Below are 20,736 nucleotides of genomic sequence, written 5' to 3' on the forward strand. Positions count from 1 at the left end.
AGGGTCAGAACAAGGTTTGCAGGGTGTTCCCTCTCCCAGAAGGGACTGGGATGGCATGTTTGCTCCCACTGTCCCTGTCCCAGCAAAGAGAGGGGACTATTCTCTGGGACTGTCAACCAGGAACCTTTCACCAGAGCTAAAAATGCTCTCTCAGAAGGAAAACAAAATAAAAACACAAAACAAAACAGAGAGGTGAAAAATTCCTTGACATTTCTCTCGTGCAAGTACCCAGGGCCGGCAGAGAGGCAAAAGCCCCCAGAGTTTGTCAAGCAAACACTTTCACACCCTCGGCCGCGCTCAGCACACTGCCACTGGAATGCCAAATATATATTTAAGCCCTGCTCATCAAAGGAGTCTGTTCGGAGTCGGTCTTGGGCAACGTGCATGTGGGTTTGGCCAGAAGCAAAAACCAGAGACGCTGAGAACATTTCTTGGGGATGGGAGACAGCTTGTGCACACACACACGCGCGCGCGTGTGTGAGATAAATGCAAATGTTCAAGGTCGTGTGGCTGTAAGGTCACGGGCTGGGCACGAGATACCTGCCCGCTGTGGCACTCACCCTTATCAGCTCCTGTCGCACCATGGGGTGGGGATGTTTAGGCTGGAGGGAGGCCAGCAGCCATTCTGCATTCCAGCACACTATCAACTTTGTCAAAACTAAATGAGCTCAGCCAACAAAGCTGGGGTCTGGGGCGATGAGCAGGAAGTGACGCTCTGGGAGAGTACAAGCTTGTGGGGACACAGATGGTTTGCCAGGACTGTGCACACCGCGAGGAGATGATGGAAATCCTCAGCTCTGGCACAGCACCGTGCAATAGGGAGGCGCAGATAAGGCACTTCTGCAAGTCTGGAGCTGGTGCTCGCCAGGGAGCCACAACATCCCAGGCCGTTGCATGGCTCCTGCTCTGCCTGCCCTTGGCACTGCAGCACCAGGTGCCAGCCTCAGCCCCCCACAGGGCACGGCTGCTCATCTGCTGCCAAACCACCCCCAGCCACTTGCTCAGTGGAGCAGAAGGCAGGGGGATGCTGTCTGCATCTACCCCACATTGTGCTACCCCACATTGTGCTGCCCCACAGCTTTGCTGGAACAAGGTGCCTGGGCACTGCATGGAGCACTTTGGGAGGGAGGCTGCAGGCAGCAAACAGTTGAAGCCTTCTGGAAGGACCGATCCTGTTCCCCAGCTTCCTCCTTTGGAAACATCCCCTTGATTTGCTGCAGATGGCCCAAGGACCTATACCCATCTCATGGACCACCTTAGAGCCAGAGAGATGGGGGAGTCTCTGCCTTTCTCTGCTTCTGCATGCTCCCAGCCACGGCAGTGCCATGGGGTTTGCACAGCCCTGGTGCTGGCTGCAGACCTGAGATGCTCCTGCTCCATCTGTGGCAGGAGGTCTGGGAGCTGTTCACACGGGGCCTGGCGGGCAGGGCAGGAGCTCCATCTCCACAGGTGATGGGCTGGGCTTTCCCCTCTCTATCATTGCTCCAGCCAGGAGTAAAGACACCAGAGCCACTCTGGTTACGGCAGGGGCAATCCCAGCACTGGCGGGGCCTGACCCTGTGCAGCCATGTCCCCCAGACCGGGTTCATCTCCAGGTGAGGGGAGGGATAGCTGGATGTTGGGTTGGATTTCAGGCACCTGCTGCTAATAAAACACTCTGTCAGGGTACTTTCACTCTCTCAGTCCTTGGATAGAGGGATGGGGTCCCTGCAGTGCTGCCTGGGGTGACACAGAGGGCTGGGGAAGTCAGGAACTGTGTCCCTGCCCCATGCTGTGCCCCTCTGCCCAGGCAAGGGGACCTCCCCTTGCTGCTGCAGCCCCATCCATCTCTGCCCAGCCACATTCAGCAATCCCAGGTTGATCCATGTTTTCAAGGGCAGGGATCCCAGCCCACCAGGAACATGATGCTCCCTACCACACCACTCTCCCACGGGCGATGAGGAGCAGAGACCTCCCCCAGCTCTGGCAACTGCTGCTTTTTCCAAACCCCTGCCCACTCGGCATGCCAATCTCTCCATTCAGGCTTGCCTTGCTCCAAAAGGTTCACCCACCACTTGCCATGTCCAGACAGCAAAACCATGCCCTTTGGCTAAATACAGGGTTTTTTTAAAGCCTCACCATTTTAATCCCTATTTTTCTAGGTATTTTATTCCATACAGCACTGTCATCTGCAGCAATGGAAAACAAGGAACCCAGGGCGCCTGCTTGTACCTCCCCTGTGCTCATGTCAAACGTCATCTGTCTGAAGTCACTCTCTCCTGGACCACCATCACCTTCCAGTCTAAAAGCTGATTTATCATTAACCCTATCCATAATAACATGCTTCAACATATTGTCTCCTATATGGTACCAGACTCGAAAATCCTTCTCCATAAATGAAACCTCTGCATCCCAATGGCCTTGTTCTTTGCCAGCCTTAAAGACATCAGAGGGCTCGGCAAGCTGGACAGTGCTCACTCCTGTCCCTGCTCCCCCTTTCCAGACCCCAGCCTTTGGTGGGGCTGCTGCCTGGCTTGGGGCCCCAGTTTCCAGAGTTGCTGGGGCACCATGCAGGAGGACCTTCTTCCTCCCCACACAGGTTTTTCCACAGTCTCAGGGGAATGGGTAATCTCTACAGCTCCCCCACACTCCTATTGGCTACCATCATCTCAAAACACAAGCCTATCACCGGCAGACACAACAGTGACACTCAGGGAGCTGTTTCTTTGCTCCCCACAAACCCACCTCCTCCAGAGGACCCCAAAGAGGAGCCAAGTCTGGGAGAGAACCTCTCCAAACTCATGGACACTCAAAGGAAGCTCCCAAAGTAGACATCAGAGCCAAGGCTGCTCCTCGCCCTGCCCCGGGATGGCTCCTGGAGCTGGTACCCGCAGCCCACTGCCTCCTGTCAGGCTGCACATCTGCAGCCTCCACCCGTGCAGGAGAGCAGGAAACAATTACAAGGCTGGCAGCGGCAGAGCTGCCCCGGGGCTGGCGAGCAGCACCGGCTTCAGCAGCTGCGGAGCATGTGGCACAGCACCGGCGGCAGCCTGTGGCCGGCCCTTCACCAGGGCTGAGCACAGATGTGCCACTGCCTCGTGGGGAAGAGGCAGTGGAACCACTTGAAAGCCATGGGATGAAAGCGCTAGTAAACCAGGGCCACTCCTATGCTCTTCTGGCTCCCCGCGGAATTTATAGTGCTCTCGATGCCCACCCTGGGGGAGTTCAACCTCTGAGGTGCAGACTTCTGCCAAGCCAGATCCCTTCTCTGCTGTGCAGCTCCCTGGACACCCAGTAAGGTCTGCAAAAGGTCCTGGACCCACCTGATAGCTAAGATGCTCCAGGGTGGGCTGTCCCAGCTGGGTCTAGGAGCCAGCCAGCCACAGGGGCTCAGAGCACTGCCACATCAGCCTGCACTGGAGAGACCAGCCTGCACACAGCACCTTTGGACAACCAGGATGCACAAAAGGAACATATGGACAAGCCCCACCACACTGGTCTGGAGACAAGGAAAGACCCAGCCAAAGCATGGTCACTCTTTGGAGCCCACCGTCAGTAAGCCCAGGTGGCTGTAGCTGGGTTGGAGAGAGATGTCCCTGCTCCCTCCGGCTGCAAAGGGGGAATGCTGTGTGGATGCTCCCCTCAAGCTTGTGCTCTGATTTCCTTCTTGCTTGGGAGAGTGTCAGGCCTTAGCCCTGTGGCCCAGCACCTCTTGGGCATTTGTGGGGGCCTCTTGAGTCACCACAGGCAGAGGAGAGCTGAGCTTGCCCTGCTGAAATGTGATTCTGCCAACTCACACCTCGCAGGGGCTGCCGGAGGGCTTCAGGGAAGGCGGGCAACGAGGCAGAGCAGCAGTGCCATGCCTTCAGCATCTCCCAAAGCACCAGCCCCACATCCTCTCCTGACAAGCAGCACTCCCAGGCATAGCTCTGTGCCCATCCCTGGCTCTGCTGGCTGTGGCACAGCAAGAGCAAACTGGAGGCGATGCCAGCATCCCGTGATGTGGCTGGGGTGTCACAGCCGTCAGAGACCACTGGGCAGGGGACAAGGCAGACCCCTCTGGTGGTCTCTGCAGCACAGACACCCACTGCTTGCAGCTCTGTGGGGCAGGACAACCACAGCAGTGGTGGTGGCAGCTGGGGGATGAGCCGGGCAAACACCAAATCACCATGTCACACCGCAACAGTCGGGACAAGAACCCAGGCCCCTGGGGGAGCAAACTTGGCTGTCTGCCCCATGCACAGTGCACGTTCCACTGCCCTCCTTGGCACTGGTGTGACTGACCCTGCCCCAACACCAGTGACGGGAACAGAGCCCTTTTGGACTGTCTCATTGGCACCTGTGTGTCCCTATGTCCGGCTCTAAGCAGACCCAAGTCCTTCCTCCCCCAACCACAGAGGGAAAAGTTTCCAAATTAAAAACCTAAAACTGGCAACAGGGTGCCCATGGCAGGAACCTTTTAAACTGGCGATTAAAGTTTATAAGTTAGACGGGCACCGGGAGTGAGTGGCGGAGCTGCAGGAAAAGAGACGCCCCTCCTTGGGCAGCCTAACCACGGCTGTCCCCAAAGCCGCAGGGCTGACGTCACGGCATGACTTCACCTCCATCACCCACCGCCTGACTGGTCCCAGCCCCATGTTTACCCCTGCCTGTACCCTCCGCTGTCCCTCACCGCCCGCTTTTCCCTCTGAGGTCAGTCAGCAGCCCCAGGGCCTGGCGAGGATGAGGAAAAGAGCAGAGAGAGAAGGAAACCAAACCTCAGTGCCCACAAGGCGGGCTGCAAAACATGGAGCCCCAGCAACCGCACTGTGCGGACAGTGGGCTCCGTCCCAGCTCTCCCACCTGTCGCCGGCCACGTCCCCCTCTTCCTGCCCCCAGGCTGCGGTCCATGGGGTGGGAGACTGGGAAATCTCCACTAGCCACAGCTGTGCCTGCTGTAATTCTCCTGTTTTCCCACAGACAACACACTCTGTGCCTTCAGCAAGATGGGATGGAGAAGGGTATTGGACCCAACCTGGTGTCCTGTCCTGCCCCAGGATGCTGAGATGCATTGTGGGTGCACAAGAGAACCCAGCCTCCATCTCAAGGGGTGAGACGCCGTGGGGTGGGTGAAATGCACAGCCTGTCCCCAAGGCCAGATGGGGACAAGCGGCCAGCACCAAGTGAAAATGCCACCCCCCAGCAATCCTGGTACTGGAAGAGCCCTGGGAAAAACACCACAGCTGTTTTTGGAGCAGCTGTGCATGAGAGTGGCCAGGGGCTAGCACCGAGCCCTCAGGGCCCTGTGCAAACCAGCACTGATTGCTGAGATGGGCCTGAACAATGTGCTCAGCTCAGAGACATACTTAGCCAGAAAATGGGTGAGAGCCACAAAAGCCACACGAGTTCAGGAAGGGCAAGGCCGAGGGCTGAGCGGCCACAGAGCTGCCTGCAGCAAGCCCTGGGCACCGGTCAGAACAGGCTGGGAAAGCCACCGTCCCCATCAACTGCTGTTTGGAGCCACAAGGGGCACATTTTGCCTGCTGTCACCTCCTGAAGAGGTCTGTGGGTTGCATTTATAGCCTTGGTTGTAGACCCTGGTCCTTGTCCTCTGGACTGCGCAGTGCTGCCCTGCATCCGGAGCATCTTCGGGAGCAGGGAGCTGCGCCAACACACTCTGTGCCCCACTGAGTCAGTACATGCACCAGAGCTGCTCACACGCCTCCTCGTGAGCATCAATCAATGGGGAGGCGCACATGTGCACACACACACACACACACACACAAACAGGGCAGCCTCTGCAAACAACTGCTTGTTAAGTTAAAATTAAACTCTGCACAAATATTGACCTTTGGAGGGGACACAAACTCTGCTGATATATTTACCAGCTTTATAAATGGGCCTGACCACAGTGCCCTATATGTCGAGCTGGAGGAGACGAGGCTGTGGAGGTGCCCAAACAAGGTGCATCCCTCCCTTCCTAAATGGGGCTCTCCCTAGAAAATGCTGCTGTGCCTCCTGGCTGTCCCTGACCCTCCCTAGCACTAGGCTGGCAAGAGTTCCACTCCAGCCTGGAGGATGGTGGGCAGGAGGATGAGCTGGATCCACTTTTCTGCCCAACTCACGATTTCTTGGAGGGGGGGGGGGGGGGGGGGGGGGGGGGCGGGTAGAGGAGGGGTACAGCCAGGAGCTCGTGGACAGCCCCGGAGGGCCCAGAGGAAGCTCTTGCCCTATGTAGGCTCAGGAAATTGGTCCAGCAGAGCAATCCCAAAGATGCCCCTCATCTTCCACCCTCCCCAAACTTCTGCACTGACCAAAGCCTTGGTATCTGGCAGGGGTACCCACTGCTGAGCCCCAGGTTCCAAATGTTTGGGCAGGCGGCTCTGTCCGTGAGTCCGTCCTCCCTCTGCAGAGTGCCTGGCATAACCTGGGGGCTTCTAATCTCTCAAGGGGTACCCAGAGCTCAGAGCTTTGTCTTCTGTCAGAAGGCTTTGGGAGCTGCAGAATCACAGAATCCACAGCCTGTAGCCGAGGGGGCAAAAAGCACCTGGCAACAGAAATGATGTGAAGAGAAGGCACAGCACTGCTCTGTGGTGGGAAGTCACAGCCTGTAAACCCCTCAAAGCTCTTAGAAGGGCCCAGCATGCCCAGCTGAGCATTCTGGGGTTGCAATGGGAAAGGGAAAATATTTAGGATAAGGTGTTTCCCCAAAGATGGCTAAAACAGCTGGGCTGTTGTGGGAGAAGAGGCAAGCTCTCTCACATCCTACATGTAGGGTAAATCATAGGTGGCAAGTTGGAGTAAAGGGTGGCTTTTGCAGGCAGAGGGTAAAAATGGGGTGGCACAGGACACACCACCATTTCCCAATGATATTAAACTCTTCAGGGCAGTTGGACAAACTGCTGAGTGCAACAAGTTGCTGTTGGATAACCAGGCAATGAACGAGCCAGGAAATCAGTGCTGATAATCACAGTGCAAAGGACATAGAGAACAACCTCAGCAATGTACTGCACAGTGTAGCAGAGATGTCCCCGTGTCACTGCCAGGGGAACACACCAGCCCAAGGCTCAGCAAGAGAGGATGCTGTGCATCCCGAGGAGGACAGGATGAGGCCAGCATTCCTGAGGCTGTCACTGCCCCTCAGTCCTTGGATGAAAAGGATGGCAGGGTCGCAGGCACAGGGTCTCTCTGTGCATGCACTAGTGGGCACTGGTGCTCAGCATGCAAGAGGGATGATGGAGGGTGGATTTAGGAGGTGGCTGCATGGAGCTGAGCATGCAAACTTGAGGCTATGCACAGCCAGGAGATGGGTGCAAAGCGGGTGTGCACACAGCAGGTACAACTCCTGCACCAAGAGCGGTGTCTGCACCAGCCAGGCAGATGGAGGAAGGCTTGTGCCTGCGTCGGCTGCCCAGTCCCTGGCTCCAGGGATGCAGGGAGGAGAGAGCGACACATACAGCAGGGGATGCCCAAGTTCCAGCTCTCGGAAATACTGAATAGAGTCTTATTCAGACTGATGTAAAACACTGTTAAAACACACAAAAATCCTTTGAGTAATGGGCGAGCGGGAAAGAGGCATCTATAATTAACAGTAACTGTTCGAGACGGTTGCTGCCCAGAGACGTGTACTGTGCAAAACCACTTGAAAAGGCCCCGTCTGAAAGGCAAAGCCTGGGGTTTTTCAAGAAGCCCGTCATGTAACGATCCTGGCCCTTCCAAAATAATTCTGTCATATTAAAAAAAATCCCAAAACCTCAGCTTAATCGCCCTGCAGCACTGGGACTGGAGAGCTCTGAGAAGAGGGGAAGGGAAGCACAACCAGCTTCCAATTAGAGCCTCATTAGAAAGGAAAGCTGGGGAGCTATTAGAGAGCGGCCAAGAGCGAGCTGAGCTGAGCCAGCTGCCTGAAGACCCACTGCAGGAGGAGTGTCCCCACCAGCCCCTTCTTCCCTGCTTGGTGGGTGCTCTGAGACCCCAAGGGTGGCAGGGTCCCAGCTGCAGGCACTCGGCCTGAGCAGATGGAGGAGAGGTTGTTGCAGTCACGTGCCTAAAAACCCACTGGGAAGACCTCACCCAACACAAGGCAGGGTTTGAGGATGCTCACAGAGCTGCAGGGATGAGAGAAGGGGGCGCTGGGGCTAGAAGGCTGCTGCAGCTGGAGAGGGGAAGTGAAAAAGGTGTCTGTGAGAATCACTGCCTTCTCCCACCCTTAGGGGCACAGAGCCAGGACCCCAACCTGCTTGTCCCCATGGCACCTGGATGGGGCTCCTGTCTGCATAGGGTCAACCATGCCAAGCCCTGGCTTGCAGCTGTGGGGGGAGAGGACAGTCCTGCTGTGTGAGCATCCATCCTCCTGCCCCACACACACCTTGCCACCTCCCCTGGCACCCTGGGTCCTCATCCTATCCCACGCAGACCAGTGTCTCCCAGTGCCCGCTGTGCCTGCAGCCCAAGGATGGCTCATGCAGTGGCTACAGCTGGTCACCAAAGCATCAGAGCCTGGCTAGACTGGCATGAGTGCCAGGGCACCATCGCATGCAGCACAGGTTCAGCTGCAGCATCCCAGGCCGTTTACTTCTCAGCTCTGGTTTTAATTGTGCCCAGCAGCCCTGCCTGCCCAGGCCAGGGCACTGGGCACCCGCTTGCCCGCCTGCAGCCCAGCTCCGTGGCCAGCTGGGCGGGAGCCACACTGCCCAGAGCAGCCTCCCCTTCCCATCCCACAGCCTGGGACCCATCCAACACAAAGTTAATTTCTAACCATGGGTAACCACCAGTGCCCGAGCTGGGATGATTTATCCCCTATCTGCCTCGGTCAGATTTATGAGCAACACATCCCCTAGGCTGCGATAAAGGCCATGTCTGTGCTTCTCCATCCCCCTTCTTCCCGTAGCCCCTCTGTGCGGACTCACTGCCCCTCCGCCCCATTTACAAGCCTTTCCCCAGCGCGGAAACCTGACAGCCCACAGAAGAACAGTAAACAGCACAGAAAATAGCACATGCTGGAGGCCAAGGAGAGACGCACCGGCTGGGGAAGCCACAAATGGTTCCTGCTTTCAGGACCTGTTGAAGAAAACAGAGTGGGATGCACCTTGGGCTCCCACCAGTCTTTGAAAGGGAAGAGGGGAGTTGTTATTAATAACTGAGCCAGGGCGCTGCTCGCATGTAGGGCTGGGTCAGACGATGCCACAGCCATGCTGGGGATGGTCAAGCAGCAAGGACTGGTCCCTGTGCCGTCAGCAGTGCTGGGTGGGAGCAGGCTTTTCCTCTGCAAATGGGCATTCACACACAGGGTGGAAAATTGTTTAACTCATCAGTTCAGTGTGAGGCCAGGAGAACTGGGAACCCAAAATGGGGCCAGGTGTTGCTATGTTTGTCCCAATCAAGCAGTACCAGACAGGGGATGCCAAGAGAGGGGTCATCCCTGCACCCACTTGCCCCACTCCATCCCCTCCTGCAGACAGCACTGGGCAATCAGCACCAGGGAACAATGTAATGAGGATGCCCTACATTTGCACTTCAGGCTGCTCCAGGGTCTGACCATGGTGGTGATGAAGGTGTGTGTCACCTGGTTCAGCGGCTCTGTTTTAAACAAGGTCTGAGGCTTATTCCCCTGTGCTGGGAACACGAGCAGCCACTGAGCAGTGCTGGGCATCAATTACTGCAATGCCAGCAGCTGCCACAACATGCCAAAATGTATGGAGAGCTGCATGCACCTGGATCCATTTTCTGCTCCTTCATCATCCAGGGCCTGTCTTGCCATAGCTCAGATGCTCTGTGTACACTAGGGCAGCCTAAATGCACCAGACCCTTGTGTAGCAGTGTCATCGTGCTGCCAGCCAGGATGGCATCACCCTTTGCACTACCACCAATGGCTTTTAGTCCCCACAGCCAGCCGTATGCACAGCCCAACAGGTGTCCAAATGAGCTGGATGCTGGCAACCTGGCAGTAAAGATTGTTGTCCTGAGCTGCACTGAGCAGCCCAGCTCAAAGCAGCCTCCTGCCAGTGGCAGCCAGCTGGGGAGTGAGCAAGGGACAGCAGTGACAGCCCTGGGGTTTGTAAGATGGGGCTGCAAGGATCGGGACGGACAAGGCTGCGGGCAGCATCCCAGCTCTTCGGGCAGGCACCGCCAGGCCCCCCATCCCCCTGCCCTCTGCAGCACTGATAGCGGCAGCCCCGGCAAGGGAGAGAAGAGAGCCTTGTTCTGGGGCCAAGACTAAGGCGATTCAGTGCTCTGCTCCCCTGAGGTTTCTCGGGTGAAACCTGGCTCTGTAATGGCTGTGTCTGTAAAATGTATGGAAATGCCCATAAAACCTGTATCAAATGCTATATGGATATATATGGATATATGGAGAGAACTATGAAACTAGGAGCATGCAGGGAATTGGGGCAGGACGGCTCCCTCCGAGCTGTAAAAACACACAAGTGAAAGGCAGGGGAGGCAGCAGCGCCGGGAGCCGCACAGACAGGCCGGCACGGCCAGGAGCCAGGGGCAGGGCACCCCAGCCCCGTGCTGCATGTCTTTGTTGAGAACTGTGCCCTTCGAAAGCCACCAGGACAGAGGGACCTGTCTGTGGGGCTGCATGGGACAGACCCCTCTGCAGGGCTGGGGGTGCCTCGCCAGGGTTCCCCATCTGCCCAGACAATCTCTGTGGGGCTGGGTCAGGGAGATTTGGCTGCAGGGAGACTAAATTGGTACCCTAGAACCAGAGACAGCTTGAAGATGAGCTGCCAAAATGAGTGTGAGGCTGGAGAGAGGAGACACACAAAGCTGCAGATGGACAGCAGCCCACTGCAGTATCAATGTCCGAGAGCCATCGAGAGCCTAAAGTGAGGGATGAGTGGAGGACAGGAGAGAAGTTTGGGGACAATGGGAAAATAACCATTATTTCCAGTTGGGAAAAAGGGTCAGCACCAGCTGAGCACAGCAGAGTAGCCAATGGCAGCCCTGGACATGCAACAACCTGTATGTCCCTCTGGGGATGCTCCATCTCTGAGGATGAGTGCCAGTGCAAGAAGACAGCACGGCACAGACTAGAGCAAGCAGCATCTATTTGTGCTCCAAGGGCACACATCAAATACAAAGCACATGTGCAGCCCCAAACATGCAGCGCCCATGAGGCAGGCCCCCAGCACAAGGGGCTCTTGAGGCAGTCTCTACTTGCCTGCTGGTCTTCACGCCCTCCTCTGCAGGGCTGGTGGTGTGAGGACATGGGCAAAGGGACACACTGAGCGGCAAGCAGAGCCTTGCTGACACCAGCATCCCATCATATTCCTGTTATCAGCCATCTGAGCCCCTGTGATCCTATGCAGCAGACTCACCTCTTCTTATAATCCCATCACTTTGAGAGCAGGGATTTTAGGAAAATCTCTAATATCAACAAGTTTTTCAGCAAGATCATAAACGAATAGGCAAACAGAGAGTCCTTGGCAAGGAGTAAGCAATAAATGATGAGGGAGGAGGTGAGCTGTGGCAGTTTGCCACCACCACTGATGCTGTTTGCTCCCTGCACTGCACTGGGCAGCACCCAAGTAGTTCCAGTCTTTGTTGCCTTGCCCCAGCAGGGGCTGATGAGCTGGAACCTTATACCCAGCTCTACACTGCTCCCACTGAAACCTTTACCCTCCTTGTCACCTACCTAAAGCAGAAAACAGGCCCAGAACCCCCAAATTTGGGGCTTAACCCCACTGATCCATCACCATGAGAGTGGTGAGCTTGGAGATATCCGTGCAGCAGGAAAACCTAGGGCAGGAACATCCCTGCTCCAAACTCACTTGGGACTGAAGCTGTGGCGATGGGGAAAAGCTCCTTGGCCACTCCACCTGGCATCCCTGCTGTTACAGCCCCTACATGGCTCCCTTCTGCACTGCTAACCAGGGCAAGAGCACAATGCTGGTTCCAGCCCCGCTGCTCAGAGCATCCCTGTCACTGGGAGTGCAGGCAGGGCAATGCAGAAATGCAGTGCCAGGGCTGCAGAGGTGCAGTGCTGGGGTTGCAGAGAAGCAGTGCTGGGGCTGCAGTGACACAGTGCTGGAGTTGCAGAGATGCAGGGCTGGAGCTGCGGCCACATGCTGACTGGAGACCGGGCGCCATCTGCTGCGTCACTGTCACACACCAGTGCACGGCCTGTTCCCAGACCCGCCAGCACAGAGCCAGCAGCAGTACCCTGCCAGGCGGGTGCATGCTGCCTGCTCTGCTCGTCCCTCTCCCCTTCTACCTGCAGGAGTGACAACCAGGAGAGTTCACAGCATGGGTGCAGTGCACGGTTTGGTGCTTCTAGGTTCCAGGAGCAGCCCACAGCATTGCATGGGGGAGTGACAGCAGTGAGTTGTCCCATGGGGCTGCAGGGACAGCTTGGAGAGCTTCAGCTACCTCCCTGCGGCTCTGACACCCAGGACACCCATTTCCCAGCAGCATGGAGGTGACAAGGATGCAAATGCCTCCAGTTTGCCTCCTTTGGGCTCCAAGCTCCTGGTGTGGAGGGCTAGGGGGATTTTGGATTTTCCTATAAAATAAATCTGGGAAGCACGGCAGTTAGGTGGCTGTGCAAAGGCGACACCATCAGCAAAACTGTCAGAGAGGGACAGAAAGGGGCAAGGGATGGAGCATTACAAGGGACAGAGGTACCTGAGACCCTCCCAGCACTCTGCTCTGCACCACCAGGCTCAGACCCTGACAAAGAGTCTCCAGAGGCACTGGGCAGCTTTGACAGGACGGGTTTAGGGAGTACCTCACCAGGCAGGGGTGCCAGGCAGGGTTAGGGCTGCAGGGGCTGGAGACCATGCAAGCCTGAGGGAGATAACAGGGACACTAGAGGGTCCCTGTTCCCAGGCACTACGCATGGGTCTGCCCAGCTTCAAGCTCAACTGGGTAGCCACAAAGTAGGGCAGCACCCAGGGAGAGCCAGTCCCCAGATCCCCATGGCAGAAGCAGCCCAAAACTCAGCTTCTGCCAGCACCCAGGGCCATCATTCCCAGCACCACATGCTCAGCTCCGGCTGGTGGCAGGTTGGCACCTCCAGCTCTGCATGGTGCCACCATCCTGGGCACTGCACTGCCAAGCAGATGAAAATCAACAGGCAGGGACCATGCAGTCGAGGGATACAATATGAATATGTATGAGGCTGAGTGGGTTCATGAATATCAACACCCGTTGTGGCTTTCAGAAACACTAGCACAGTGCAAAGACCTAATATTACTCTTGGCCATGCAAACACAGCAATATCCTCGTGTCAACCTTGCCAGGACCGTGCCAGGCATGCCCCAGCTGACAAGGCTGGGGTGGCATGCCCATCTCCAGCCCATGTCCCCAGGCTCTGTGCCCCAGCGCTCCAGCAGCCCAGGACAGTGGGATGGAAGCCCTGCTCTCTCCGCAACCTTGAGGTCCCAAAACAAGGAACAAGAGCCAGGCAGGCAGGGAGGTGATTGCTCTGCAATTGTGGCACCTGCACTGTGCCAGGCATGTGTGGCTGTGGTGCCCTGTGAGCGAGCAGAGAGATGCTGTGTAGGGAGCAGGGGGATGCATGGGGCTGGCACACCCCACAGCTGGGGAAAATTGTACTGACTGGCTCTAGCCCCTCTGAGCAAGCGGCAGTTGATGAACTGACAGAGCTGGAGGGAGGATTGCCCAGGGAGCTGGGATGCCTGAGCATCTTTCCAACCATATCAGCAGTGCACTCTAGGGGAAGGAAGGGCAGGCAGGGCCACAAGAAGGCACAAGCATGGCAGGTGGGATGTGACCGCACTTGGGACACACAGCTCCTCCCTGTCCTTTGGCAGGATGAGGAGCAGCTGCTCTGCGGCTTCCTAAGGACCCCGGGCCAGAGAGCTCCCAGGCTGGTACCTGAGGAGCAGCCATGATGAAGGCTACGGGTATCTAGGGATGCTCCCCCAGATCCATCCTCCCTCTCTCTGCCCTGATATCCATCTGCATCTCCGCATACCTCCAGGACAGCACTGCTGCCAGCGGGGACACAACCAGGAAGGATTTTAGGGGTGTAAGCCCTTTGGTTTGGCACAGCATCCCACCACATCCTCCCAGCTCTGAGCTGGAGTGTGTCCTGGGCCACCAGCATTCCCTCAGCAAGGCTGGTGCAGCGGTCCCTGAGCACAGCAGTCCCTGGGTATGGTGATCCCTGGGCATGGTGAGTGACCCCTGAGCACAGCGGTCCCTAGGTATGGTGATCCCTGGGCACAGCAGTCCCTGGGTATGGCGGTCCCTGGGTATGGCGGTCCTTGGGCATGGTGGTCCCTGGGTACAGCAGTCCCAGGGCACAGTGGTCCCTGGGCACGGCAACAGGCTCCTGCACACGGCCGGTGCAGCCTGAGGTCACACCCAGGCCCATGAACCCAGGCAGGCACAGGGGGGACCTTCTAGTCGCACAATTACTATATTATGTAGCACTAATAAAAAAAAAAAGTGGGGGGGGGGGGAGTGAAAAAAGGGCTTGAAGTTTTCTTAGTGCCACATAGTAAAGTATTTATAGAAAGCCAGGCGTGAATGGGCTGCTCACAGGCCACACTCCTCCTTGGCGTCAGGATCTCCAGGAATTATTCTGTGCAGTCACATTGTTGTATTCACCCAGAGATTGAGTTTAATTACAGACACACGGGCAAACAGGCTGTCAGTGTTCCAGCCTCGCCGGGAAAAGGGCCACTGAACTCCATTTAATGAACGTATTTTAAAAAGACCCAAGGTTGAAATAGAGAGGGGGAGGAGAGGGGCTAGTAGAGGCAGCACTGGGGGTGGCGGAGATGGGGAGAGGGGGCCCTGGGGGATGTGGAGTACCAGGAGAGCTGCAGGGGCTCTCTGGGTGGGGGAACAGGGCTGGGATGCTGGGGAAAGGATGGGGATGGTGGGCAGAGGGTGTGTGTGGGGCACATGGAGCAAGAGGCGCCTGGCCCAGATGTGGCCAGAGGTGCTCACAGGATGCGGGGCCTCGAGCATCCACTGCATGTGGGATAGCAGATCCCTTCGGAGACCTGGAGGAGCTTCCCAAAGAAAATGGGGGAGTGGGGAGAGCTTCCAACTTATTACAGAGTAGGGTATAAACAGAACAAATAAATATAGAGCTGCTTTATTACAAGGCTGGCCAGCTCTCGTGGCTGGCTGATTACAGGGAAGGCTGCTCCAGTGCTACACAAGCCCAGACCTCAATAAAGGCCAGATTGGAGCTGCCTTTTGCTCATTGACAACTTTGTTGTGCTTCCGCAGCGCTGCTCAGCTCCAGCGTGCTGCTGGCTGCCCCCACAGCCCAGCACGGGGAGAAAGGGAAAATAAAAGCTTAAACAAATAGTGAGTAAGCGATGAGCAGGGGCAGGCAGGATCAGCAGCATTGCAGGCAAGCACTAAAAATACAGTTTATTTTCCTAAGCAGCCAACAACTTCCAAAACTGGAAATTAAAAAAAAAAAAAAAAGGAAATAATAAAATGCCAAAAGAATTATAGATCCATGGTGGAGGTGGGGGAAAGACCCAAGAACAAGGAAAGAAAAACAGTGCGATGAGTAAGACACGCACATGACGTACATAAATACACCGAGACGGAAATGCATAAGCCTCCAGTACACAGAGGCACACGCAGAGGCACACATGCGGGGCTGGCTCCTGGCAGGGATGGAGCCAGCCCGCGCTCTCTCCTCTCCCTGGGGCTGAGGGCTTCAAACTCCTCACACAGACACACGTAGCTTTCCAGGGCCTGGGCTGAAAGGGCACTTTGTCTCCCGGTCCCCAGTGCTCTCTACACCTGGGCTCTCAAGCCACCTCTGGTAGCCACTGTCCCTGAGGGCTCCAATGACAACCTCGATGCTGAATCCCTGGCACCCAGCACAAGCCACAGACCCCACGGTGGGGTGGAGGGTCAGGGCACGGACTCAGGTGGGCCAGGAGCCTCCTGGCCAGCAGCCAAGGCAGCCCTGTGCCCAGGCAGCTGGCCAGCGCGCTAGCCCCTGGTGTGCCCGCAGGAGATGAGAGAGGGACGGAGACCAACACGTCTGTGGGGCTGCAGGTCGGGAGGCTTTAAAGGAGTTGATTGAGTATTGTTCCACCTGCCCTGAAATCAGCACTCGATCGAGGGATGGAGGTTGCCTCAGGTCATCATAGCACTGAACAGAGCCCTTATAGTGCAGGGCAGGAGAAAGGGGCTGCTTTGGGATGAGCTGGCTCCCCTGGGCATAGCTGGGTGGGACTGCTGTGGTCCCACATGTCCCCTATGCACACCTCTGCCAAGGAGACGCTTCCCCAAACACCTCCCCACAGTGATGGATGAACATCATCCTGACCACCAGCCCCACCAAAGCCCCTATGGTGCCTCAGCACCACTGCTCCCTCTCCAAGGCATGAGTCTAGGAGAAGGGACAGAGCTGGAAGGGAAAGCAGGCAGCCACGGTGCTGCACTGCCTTTCTCAGCAGTTTACAAGGGTCCCTTCCCTGAAGGCATCACCATGTGCACCAAGGGACCCCAGGCCCATACACTGCCCACCCTGCTCCACAGCAGAGCCTTGCCACGGTGTTCTCAGGGAGGTTACATGGGGCAAAGTGAGATACAGCAGAGCCCCAAATCTCCTTCCATGCCCTGCACAGAATGGCAGCACCCAGGCCACGCCACGGCACCTGACACCTCTGCATTTCTTCTGCCCTCACCATCCACCATCACCTGCATGAGCAGGTTACCCTCCCAGCACATGGTGCACAGCACACTGTGAGCCTGGGGCCGGCCAGGGCCACCACTGCAGCCCCCGTCACTGTCCCCTCCCAGCTTGGGGAGCGGAAAACGGATCTGTGCAAAGGGCAGCTCATGCGGAAGCTGTTCGCATCCCGTAGTGTGGGTTCGACGGGTGAGGAGCAGGGCAGCTCCTGGGTCGCCGGGTTATCGGATGATAACAAGCCAGCACAGCCCGAGCACGCGACTTCCAGCAATGCAAGGTTACTTCCTTTGTTTTGGGAAAACAAGAGGGGAACAAGACCTTTTCTGGCACGTTCTTGCCTGGCTTGAAGTTGTCCCCCACTTGCACCAGCTCGGAGAGGAGCCATCCTCTCGCCCTTTTTGCCTTTCCCACCTCTGCGATGAGCAGGGCTGGAGCTGGTGACCCATCAAGTGGGTACAGACAGACAGTTCTTGCATCTAGTGAGGGTCCCGGCTACCTCCCAGCCTGGCTGTGCCACGGGCTTGCAGACCTGCTGGAAACTCCCTGGTCCTGCCTGCACAAGCCCATCTCCCAAGCACCCTGAGAGGGTGATGCTAAGGCTCAAGGGGGACAAAACACCCATGCTTTGGGCTTTGAAGACCATATCATGGTAGGGTTAGCTCAATGCCTCTCTCAATCTTCAAATGCAGGGCTGAGTGCTGTGTTGGGGCAGGGGAGAGGCACAGGGTGGCACAGGGCTCAGGCAGCCATTCCCACCTTCCCCTCCATCCCATGGACCTGCTCCATCCCCGCAGCAGTACCCCCTGCTCCCCGGGGAGCTGTGGGTTTGATGGGGGTGTGGGAGACCCCCCCCACCCCTTCCCCAGTGGAGGAGGAAATATAATAAGAAAAATAAAATTTATAAGCGAGGCAGTAATTACAGTGTGGCTACAAAAGGCTGCCTCCTCAGGGCCATCATTATGTGGCTAAATTTAACGCCCCGCGCGGCTGCTCGGCGGGGGGGGAGCCGCGTCCCGGGGCTCCGAGCATCCACACAGACTTCGGCTCCTGCTACCTTCCCTCCATGCCGGTCAGGGCAGCACAGCTGAATGGCAGCCAAGAAAGCCATAAAGCAGGTCAGAATTTTTTAATAGTCTATTTACCAAGATGCTGTTTTTACTGCCGAGGTTTCTCTCGTTTTATCTCTGGCTTTTTTTTTTTTTTTTTTCCCCCTCGGTCTCTCTTTTTCCCCTGACTCCTGAACAGACTGGGCTGTATTTTCTGTTTTAGGTTCCTCTCTCTCACTTGCTCTGAATACTATTTTCAGAACTCTAATTTTATACGTTATGTTCCTTTTTTTTCTTTTTTGTTTTCTTTTTTTTTGGTAAATATTTGCCATGACTAAGCCAGGACACATCCCGTTTAAAAGGCTCCCATCCCACAAAACATCAGCCTTTTAATGACATGAATCTCATTAGCTCTCCCCATGAAAAGAGGTATAGAAAGGGAGCATCACTCTGCCCCTCTGAGTTCCTGTATCTGCACAGACATATATTTAGCTGTGTGTACTGTACAGTCACAGGAGGGGACAGTCTGGACACACGCACACCACCTCATTCAGCCAGAGGGACCCAGAGTGGGGCCTCCTGGGACCAGTGGGTTTTGGGATATCCGTCTGTCTGGGATGGGGTTGGGAAGGGTTCTAGGCCAAATGGAGCCACAGCTGGCCCCCAAGAGCTGGCAGCTGGGCACAGAGGAGCCTCAGAGCCCCTCCAAGCTGGAGTTTGGGATCCTATGAAGGACCTTCTCCAGCATGGGGGGCGGGCTCTATAGAGCCCACCTGTGCCAGGAGCCCACGTACTGCCCTCTCCAGGTCTTCAGACCCACCGGCCAGGTTCAGCACTGGGCAGCAGACACTGGCTACACACTTGGAGCTTGTTCCCAAAGAGCCAGCACAGGGCCCTGGGAAAGGTACTGGGTCTGCCAGCCCAGGGGAGTTTCCTTACTGGGTTGAGGGTCTGCCTGCACCTATCTACAGACACCCAACACCAGAGCTGGCAGAGTATCTGCAGCCTGGCTGCAAGCACAGCATCCTTGGGAAGCAAGCAGAACTCCCAAGAGCTCAGACTCTTCCAGCCCTTCTCCTAACAGAGGAGGAGGCCCTGTCTCCATCCATAGCAGCATCTTCTTTTGGGGAACCTGTCCATCCACAGTCCCATGCTGGACATGGTCATTCCTACTTCAGTATGGTCTTCTCTTCCCCAGCATGGCCATCCCTTACTTGGTGCGATCTTTCATTCCTCAGCATGGACATCCCTTCTTTAACATTGCCATCCCTTCCTCAGCATGATCATCCTTCCCTCAAGGATGGTCACTCTTTCCTCTTGGTTCAACGGCTGTCTGGTACCAGAGGGTGAAAACCCAGGAGATTCCATAGGCTTCCCCATGGCTGAGATCTCACTAAGAGAGCCTGAAGCCAAACATAGCAGCAGAGGTCCATGGAGAAGTATTTGCTCTCTCTTTCCCAGATCCTCTCTGCATTCTCCCTCTCATTTCTAGTCAAACCAGGTTATGGTGCTATTCCTCAGTCCCACCGCACCCCTACCATGCTGGCATTGTGTGAGCATGACCTCCTCCTTCTCCAAAGCTGTCCCCAGCCAGCCAGGTGTGACCGCTGTGCAAATGTACTGCTGAGCCCACAGCACGGGGTATGGCTGTGCTCAACACATTCACATGGGTGCTCCTCCACATCTTGGTGGAGACAGCAAGAGAAATAACGCCAAGAAGGGCTACAGATGGGCAGTGCCATGCCAAGACCAGTGCTACTGCAGATGTTGCACTGACTGAGCAGCACAAGCTCTCCAACCCATAAATAAACCTGGGGGTATTTCATTTCCCTGCTGTTTTCTTTAAATTTCTTTAAAGATTTGGTTTCAGCAGCCGAGGAGACCCAGCATTAAGCAATACCACGAGCTCAGGCAGCAGATGCCCACAGTAAAAAGATAACACACCCACACTGGCTGCACATGTGCTCCACGATTTGGGACCCTCTCCCCCAAAACAGGGACACATAACCAAGTGTTTCCACAACCCAGAGGGCAAGACATGACTGGAAGGGGAGACTCACACCTCCCCAAGCACATGGCTCGCAAGGCTGGGGCTTTCTGCAGCCGCGCCGGGAGCTGGAGCCTGTGTGCCGGGCAGGGCTCTGCGCACACACATCCCGCTGAGTCGGGCTCCCTCCCCGGCCCCCAGCAGCCAACATTAATTCATTAACAGTCCCATTAACACCCAGCTGTGGTTTCCCCCCAAACTCAGGCAGGGACTTGCTCCCCTGCGACAGCTGCTGACAGGCCAAGTTTCCACCTTCGGCCCTTCTGGAGTTCTGTATAAAAATAAGCGGGGCTTTTTTTTTTTTTTTTTTTTCAAAAGGAAAACTGTATTTCCCCTATCCACACGCCCGCGCACACGTGCAGGACTCACAGCAGGAATTTGCTCCAATTTCCCCCACCCACAAACACATCGCCTTTGGCTAGAGACCAAGTGTGGGCATTTTCAGCCCAAATTATCAGATTTTTCAGCACCCAGAAGGCAAAAAGCTGGTGTGACCCTGAGCTGGGCTAAATAAGGCACCCACTCCCCAGCCAAAGGGTGCTGAGAGACCCTGCAGTGCTCCCACCGGGCCCTCGTTCAGCATCCCTAGCAAGGCAGCTGCCAGTGCCTCCTGAGGAGCTGCCCTCCTGGCATGGCCAAGCATCCTGTTTAGGATCTGGGATCAGATTTCTCTTTTGCCCTTTTCATCATCTTTCCCAGAGAGCCAGGAGCACCAGGTGCTCCCCTACCCCAAGGAGATTCTCAGACCAGCACCAAGTTGGGACCTGCTACCCAACATCTGTTTTCTCCATTTCTACATTGTCATCTTTTCTCAGCAGCCAAGAGCACCAGCTGATGTCCAGGAGGCAGCCCCTGGCCCTCCAGAAGCTCTGGACCACCTCATGCCTCAGAGGAGCTGATGTCCTTGCCCTGTTCCACCCAGCTGCACACCAGGCTCTGCAGCCTGGGTCTGCAGCACAAGAGCTGACTCTCTGGGACTCTCACTGCGAAACTGGTGACCAGAGAGCAGACAGCTCCATGAAATGCAGCCACCAAGAGAT

General features: G+C 56.2%; 1 protein-coding gene across 15 annotated transcripts in view; it reads right to left on the reverse strand.

Annotated features, from left to right (window-relative positions):
• The window catches only part of LOC102085728 (non-homologous end-joining factor 1), a 49,737-nt gene that overhangs the window by 9,496 nt on the left and 19,505 nt on the right, over positions 1 to 20,736 (reverse strand). The window contains exon 12 of one of the 15 annotated variants that reach the window (XM_065070764.1): positions 15,098 to 15,350. The exons of 13 other annotated variants lie outside the window; for them this stretch is intronic. In XM_065070764.1, the coding sequence (XP_064926836.1) occupies positions 15,284 to 15,350 (67 nt within the window). In that variant the 3' untranslated portion in view covers positions 15,098 to 15,283. Of the gene's footprint in view, positions 1 to 15,097; positions 15,351 to 20,736 lie in introns of those variants that run through there. One more of the 15 variants, XM_065070760.1, reaches the window with a different exon arrangement.

The sequence above is a fragment of the Columba livia genome, chromosome 7 (genome assembly GCF_036013475.1).
Source record: "Columba livia isolate bColLiv1 breed racing homer chromosome 7, bColLiv1.pat.W.v2, whole genome shotgun sequence".
NCBI lineage: Eukaryota > Metazoa > Chordata > Aves > Columbiformes > Columbidae > Columba > Columba livia.